The sequence below is a fragment of the Limulus polyphemus genome, unplaced genomic scaffold (genome assembly GCF_000517525.1).
Source record: "Limulus polyphemus unplaced genomic scaffold, Limulus_polyphemus-2.1.2 Scaffold376, whole genome shotgun sequence".
Classification (NCBI taxonomy): Eukaryota; Metazoa; Arthropoda; class Merostomata; order Xiphosura; family Limulidae; genus Limulus; species Limulus polyphemus.
Genome location: NW_013665986.1, coordinates 365,653 through 373,670, shown reverse-complemented (window position 1 = coordinate 373,670; position 8,018 = coordinate 365,653). Strand labels below are relative to the sequence as shown.

Genomic DNA, 8,018 nt, shown 5'->3' with positions numbered 1-8,018 from the left:
GTAATCCTGGGAGTAGTAGGAATTGGCCAAACCTAATCGCTAGTGTAAATGATGTAATTCCTGGGAGTAGTAGGAATTGGCCAAACCTAATCGACTAGTTGTAAATGATGTAATCCTGGGAGTAGTAGGAATTGGCCAAACCTAATCGCCAGTTGTAAATGATGTAATTCTGGGAGTAGTAGGAATTGGCCAAACCTAATCGCTAGTTGTAAATGATGTAATTCTGGGAGTAGTAGGAATTGGCCAAACCTAATCGCTAGTTGTAAATGATGTAATCCTGGGAGTAGTAGGAATTGGCCAAACCTAATCGCCAGTTGTAAATGATGTAATCCTGGGAGTAGTAGGAATTGGCCAAACCTAATCGCCAGTTGTAAATGATGTAATTCTGGGAGTAGTAGGAATTGGCCAAACCTAATCGCCAGTTGTAAATGATGTAATCCTGGGAGTAGTAGGAATTGGCCAAACCTAATCGCCAGTTGAAAATAATGAAATCCTGGGCGTAGTAGGAATTAGCCAAATCTAATCGATCAATTTGCGTTAAAAGCAGATTAAAAAAATCTTACTCCCTACAGAATGCAGTGGTCAAAATTTGTGGTTGAAACAGCCACAAACCGAAATTCTTTTATATTTCATAGTACTTTAGAGATGATGACACGGTCGCAATTCATTTTGATTCAGTCAGAACTAGAAAAGATTGGTTTCTGGTCAACTTTATATAGTTATTATATTTTTTGCTGAATGACCGATATTGGTCTTAGAACCTTTTATAAATAAATAAATAAGTATATATATATATATAGACACACACATACACGCACATACATATATATGTATATATATATATATATACAGACACTGGCTGGCCGCTTTTTTAGAAACTATATATCCAATAACGAGTTGGGTCATTCTTTGCCTGAATAACAACTCTGATATAACATAGCATAGAGTATTTAAGGAGTTAGAAGACATTCTGTAGATTCTACTCAATTCAGTCATTAGTATTGTACGTAATTCATGAATGGAGGAAAAGGATTATAATGGCAAATTCGTCTTTCAAGTTCATTTAATTAGTTCTGGTCGTGTTCTGCTGAGTAAATAGCAGCCTACTGGTTGATTCATACATATATAGATATATATTCAACTGGATATCGTTTGAAGAATTTATTTGTTTTACTTGAAAGGTTACAATAAACAACAATTGTCATCCTGGAGCAGAATGTTCCACATAATATAAACTAGACTGAAGTGTTATTAATTCTATTACTCCTCGGTGGCTAGTTTCGATACCCGCGGTGGGCAGAACACAGATAATCCATTGTGTAGCTTCGTGCTTAACAAAAAACAGACAAAATAAATGAATTAATTATAATTAATAATTCACAAAGACTGAGAAGTCATATTACTTGGACATATTTCAGAAGTCATATTACATGGACATATTTCAGAAGTAATATTACATGGACATATTTCAGAAGTCATATTACGTGGACATATTTCAGAAGTCATATTACGGGAACATATTTCAGAAGTCATATTACGTGGACATATTTCAGACGTCATATTGCATGGACATATTTGAGAAGTCATATTACATGGACATATTTCAGAAGTCATATTACTTGGACATATTTCAGAAGTCATATTACATGGACATGTAATATGACTTCTCAAATATGTCCATGTAATATGACTTCTGAAATATATCCAAGTAATATTATTTCTGAAATATGTCCATGTAATATGACTTCTGAAATATGTCCACGTAATATGACTTCTGAAATACGTCAATGTAACATGACTTCTGAAATTTGGACATATTTCAGAAGTCATATTACTTGGACATATTTCATAAGTCATGTTATATGGACATATTTCAGAAATAATATTACTTGGATATATTTCAGAAGTCATATTACATGGACATATTTCAGAAGTCATATTACATGGACATATTTCAGAAGTCATATTACATGGAAATATTTCAGAAGTCATATTACATGGACATATTTAAGAAGATATATTACATGAACATGTTTCAGAAGTCATGTTATATGGACATATTTCAGAAGTCATGTTATATGGACATATTTGAGAAGTCATATTACGCGGACATATTTCAGAAGTCATATTACATGGACATATTTCAGAAGTCATATTACATGGACATATTTAAGAAGACATATTACATGGACATGTTTCAGAAGTCATGTTATATGGACATATTTCAGAAGTCATGTTATATGGACATATTTCAGAATTCATATTACATGGATATATTTCAGAAGTCATGTTATATGGACATATTTCAGAAGTCATATTACGTGGACATATTTGAGAAGACATATTACATGGACATATTTCAGAAGTCATATTGCATGGACATATTTCAGAAGTCATATTACTTGGACATATTTCAGAAGTCATATTACATGGACATATTTCGGTACATTCAGTGCACGTACAAAAAGTAATAAAGTTTTTTTTTAGAGGGAGTGTGTTTTAATTCGTACTTGATGATAAAACGACGTCCAAGAATTCCAAGTAATTAACGAAATTCTTATCAAGCAAAATAACAAAACGTTGATCACTTGGTAAATTATCAGAGATTCGTTTCTGAAGTGATTATGAGAACATCCAAGAGTACATTATTTTGTTATATAGCTTTGAACGTTTCCTACACCTCAACTTTTATGACATTTTTTACAGTATTTGACTAGATATATAAGTTGTCTTAATGACACAAACATAAAGTCATAAATATCTTCCAGTTATCTTTAACCTAGTGAATTTTAGCTTACTTTTTTGCGTTCAAAGAAAGAAGAAAGGCGTTGTATTGCTAATGTAATTAGTCATATTAGATTTCAGAGGACTTCATTCATCCTAGAGATCTGACCGTCGTCACTTTTACAATAAAATAAAAAGCTTCGCCATTCAGTCAGAAACAACGATCAAGTAAATGCAAGACGAGGTGACTGATTATAAATGTTGTGTAAAATACAATTTTTACAAATACCTTTGTAGAAAAATTACAGAATTAGCTTTGTAGAATTTAAGGTATACTATTTATTTGTTTGTTGTTAAGCTACACAATGGGCTACCTCTACTGTGAACACCACGGGTATCTAAACCCGTTTTTAAGGGCTATTTATAATCAGATAAAGAGAATATATTCGATCCCAGAAATGGCGCAGAATCAATCATTATTTGATTCAGATTCATACAATTAATTAATGTGAAAGTTTCAGAGATGTTCAAGCTCAAATAATTGAGAAACTAAATTTCTTACACAACTCATTCCGCCAGTTTGTTTGTTGGAAATTAAGCACAAAGCTACACAACGGGTTATCTGCGCTCTGCCCACTACGGGTATCGAAACCCGGTTTCTAACATTGTAAGTCTGCAGACATACCGCTGTGCCACTTGGTGGACATTCAGTCAGACAATAAACCGTTAATATGTGATCTGAAATTATTATTATTATTTTTTGTAAAACCGTAGAACATGATATCTTCAATTCCTAAATGTTTGCGAGTCAAATCATAGTTTCCTTTTTACGTTTTCTAAAATAAAGTTTTCGACCGGATTTGTGACTTTTTTGTCCACTTTTTAGCCTAATGTAATTTAGCATGTTTCTTAGTACTCTTTTACTTCAAGCAGTCAAAATGTTTTGTGTATCCGATAAGTAAATGCTTTTATTGTCCCCACACTGAAAAATGTCTGTTTTTGAATTTCGCGCTAAGCTACACGAAGGCTATCCGTCCCTAATTTAGCTGTGTAAGACTAGAGGGAAGGCAGCTAGTCATCACCACCTACCGCCAACTCTTGGGCTACTCTTTTTACCAACGAATAGTGGGATTGACCGTCACATTATAACGCCCTCACGGCTGAAAGGGCGATCATGTTTGGTGTGACAGAGATTCGAACCCGCGACCCTCAGATTGCGAGTCAAGTGCCTTAACCACCTGGCCATGCTGGGCCACACTGAAAAATAAAAACGTGTTTGTCTTTCGGACCCTCCCACTCTCTTGTCCAAGTACTTTAAGCACTGATAATGGTGACGAAATATACATACATATAAATCCAAAGTTTGAGGGCTCACACCGCTAAAATCTGGGTTTCGATACTCGTGGTGGGCGAATCACAGTTAGCCCACTGTGTAGCTTTGTGCTTAATTACAAACAAACTTGTCTGCAAAAGATAAAAGTTAACCGATTTTAAGCAGGATTTTATGGGTAAAAAAAAATGTTTAATTGAAAATTTTAGAAATAGATAAAAATCTTAAACTATTTCAAAAATTTTCAAACCACTGTACAGATTAAGTGGGGTGTTGCTTTGACTTTAAACATAAAGGGGGAGACAGTTTCTGTAGCTGGTTTATTCTGCCAAAAAACTATTTTATTCTTGAAAAAAAGTGGTGGGGACATGTCCCCCGACGTGAAAATCACGCCTATGTGCAGAGTAAAGAAAAAAGTCAAGAATAGTTTAGAATGTTATCATATATGATGTAAAATCCTGAACCCGATGTGTTACTTGTTTCAGCGTTTACGTCGCTATTATCTGTAATGATATTACTATCATCATATTTTACCCTTGCGTAACTAGTGAGGAAATATCTTTGTTCAGCTATATTCCCTTTATGTTTTGTAAAGTTTTCTCTGCGTGTAATTAGCATCATCCCGATAAACATTAGGTACAGGTTACATATTAGAGTGACCATCCTATAGAGCTTATACCTACTAGGCCCTTTTTCTGCGTTCGCCCGTGAAGTGAAGTTATGCTCACCTAAGGGACGATACGAAGGTTTATACAAGTTAAAGTGGCTTGGGTATTTTTCTCCTTTATGTACATATATATTTGGAATGATCTTTAACTCAGGTAATGTAATAATTATGGGACACCGCACTAGAACCCCAGTCTCAAATAATAGAGAAGTATTTTCACGTTTCTGGGTCTCAGTCTATTTTTCTTATTCCTGTCTTTGTCTCATGCGGATGAGGAAATCATAGGTTCTTCATTCCAGAAGCCAGTTGTAGTGGTATATTGAACTAGAAACAGGCCAGTAAGTTAAGGTTCACACTTTTAATGTGAATAAAAAATTATTTTTTTGTTAAATTGTCATTTCCTTTCTTTTCATTGTTCAAAATTATTTTCTGCATATTTGTATTTACCCGACGGATATCAATGTACCTGAATACCAAATATCTCGAGAAATGAACATCTCAGAATACACAGTAGAATGTCCTCGAAGATTAACAAAAACTGATCCGCTTCTTCATTGAATTATCGATGGTTTGAAACGAAGAAAATCTGTTAATTTTACTAACTTTATCAATGATGCTTTTGGAACTGTTTCTGTTGGTATTATCTGTGGATTTATCCAAAGTAGCTGCTAGCTACGAGTGGTATTAGAGCCTAGTTTAATGTACAAAGTATTATACGTATTTTATATGTAGAAGTATGTCGTACAATAGAAGAAAATTATTAAATCTTGGCCCAACTGACGCATCACATCAAGTTCAAAATCTAAAGTCACATTTAAATGTTGTTTTTATTTCATACGATTTTCAACAACAAAACAGAGCTGACTAGAGAAGTTCTGATAAATATTTTAACATGCTCTTATTTCACACATATGTTTACAGTTGTGTACATATAAATTTCTAATGTTTTCTAAAGATGAGACAATTATAGATAGAGGTATGTAAGAGAGAAATTAATGTGTAGTTCAAAGTTTCTATAGATAATTTTAGCACTTTAACCAACATACATTTGTGTAATACTTTTCCAGATATACCTTATGACATAACGTAGAAACATATTGTCTTCAATATAGCCTTTGTTTCAACCAAAGTGAAGAAACATATTTTTGTTGATTTCTCTCTGCGTGGGGATTCGGAAATCTCGATCTTGTCTATGGTAGTAACTCTCTGGACTTGCCAACAAACTTGGATAGTTTTCCGGAAACCTATCTTCCACCAGATCAGCTTCCACAGAACTATCAGAAGGTAGAGCAAAAGAATGAGAAACATAGAAAGGGAAGGGTATGGGGGAAAATCTATTCAATAAAAGTTGGTTTGAAATTTCAGTAGGGTTAGCGCCCCTTTTCTGACGATGTTCTTTCTCTCCAGCATGATCCTGGAAAACTACAGCTTTTTTGTCGTTTACATCATCAGCCAGGAATAGTTCTAAAGGTTGGTAAAGAGAAGAATTTTCGTCATTCGTTTCGGGTTCATTAGCGATTTTACCGCTTCTAGGAAGTATTATGGAACTTACTGGACGTTTCCCGAAATGAATAATAGAGTGCGCTTTCTTCTCAAACTGATCCTGTTCCGTGGGAGATGCTAAATCTTTCATAGTTGTAAGTCCATCTGGATGAAAAAATACGTCGTTTAGAAATCGTTTACCAAAATACATAAACTGATGTCCTTTAGCTGGTTCTTCTACAGAGGGCCTCTTGCCAAAGTAAAGTATCCTGTGACCACCACTTTTTTCCTCTGCTCCTGCTTTTTTGCCAAATGAAAACATTTTATTATCTCCATCATTATTCGCATCGTCAGACTTTTTCCCAAAATACAGAATGGTGTGTCCATTTCCTCGATTTTCTTCTGACTTCTTACCAAAATATAAAGTTTTGTGTCCGTTATGTTTGCTATCCTCTCTCGTTCCGTAATCTTCTGGAAAGCGTTTTCCGAAAGACATGATGTTGTGGTCATTTGTACGTTTGATGAAAGACTTTAAATCAGTATTTGGGCTGCTTATGAGACGATCTCCTAAAACTTCTAACACAGGAGAAAACGGATTGTTTTTTTGACCCGACCTCTTACCAAACGACATGATATTGTGATCATTACTTCGTTTCAGACCCTCACGAGTAAGTCGCTGGTATGGAAAATTTTCGACCTGATCAAGGAGAAAATGGAGAATAAGTCCAGGCTCATAACGTGGGTTTTTCGAAAGACCAATGTGGTCAGACGCTTGATCTCTTTTTACGTAATTATTGGTACTGGTAGTATCGGTTAGGTCTTGACCAAAGTATCTTGACCCATCCCGTTTTCCAAAGTGAAGAAGCTGATGACCTGAATTCTCTGTTGCTCGCCTTCCGAAATTAACCCTTTGATGGTTTCTTTTACTTGCTTCCGCTAGGGCTTGTAGTAAATCAGTGAAAAAGATTGGAGAAACGTTTTCGAATCTTTTCACAGGCCTAGAAGCTGAATATTTTGTTTCTGCTATCGGTAATAGATTCATGTCGGTTGATTTAATCGATTCTGCGTTTTCTAAGATAAAAAATAATGATAATAACAATTAACTATATTTGGAAGTGAAATACAAAGAAAAAAATGAATCGAAATACTTATTTATGTATGACATTTTCACATGAACACACATAAAAATTGTAGCATATATAAATAACTAACATAACTTACTGATGATAAAGAGAAAACATGTAATGTGTTAAACTTTTAATTTTAAACACTTTATATAAACGTTTACAAAATATTTTATTTTTTTCTCTAGTTGTAAGCAACAAAACAATGGAAATAAAATAACGGCTTCTGGACAGCGACTTTTGACCTCTGACTTTGAATCCAAAGTGGAAAAATATCTGCAAGTTATGTGATTTTTATGAAAGCTTTTAGATCTATTCATTTCTAATGCTTCGGCAGTTTTCAGCGTAACGAGCAAAAGTGATAATAATAGGCAACATTTTCATTAGATAACCACCCAATAAAAACAATATTCACAATAAATATCTGTTTTGTAAGACAACAAACCAATAGAATAATGTTCCTAGAAAGCCATTGTTTTGTTAAACCATCACCCAATATACAGTATACGTAACAGAAAACACAATTGTTACATAACCACCCAATACACAGTATTTATAACAGACAACAGCGTTGTTACATACCCACCTAATACAAGAGCATTCATAAAAAAAACAATTTTGTTATATAAACACCCAATTTAAGGATATTCATAAAAATAATTGTTAGATAATCACCCAATTCAAGAGTATT

General features: G+C 34.0%; 1 protein-coding gene across 1 annotated transcript in view; it reads right to left on the bottom strand.

The window, feature by feature from the left end:
- Window positions 1-5,550: 5,550 nt before the first annotated feature.
- The window catches only part of LOC106457808, a 39,004-nt gene continuing 36,536 nt past the window's right edge, over window positions 5,551-8,018 (bottom strand). The window contains exon 3 of the mRNA XM_013917258.2: window positions 5,551-7,274. Coding sequence (XP_013772712.1) covers window positions 5,842-7,274 — 1,433 coding nt within the window. The 3' untranslated portion in view covers window positions 5,551-5,841. The remainder of the gene's footprint in view (window positions 7,275-8,018) is intronic.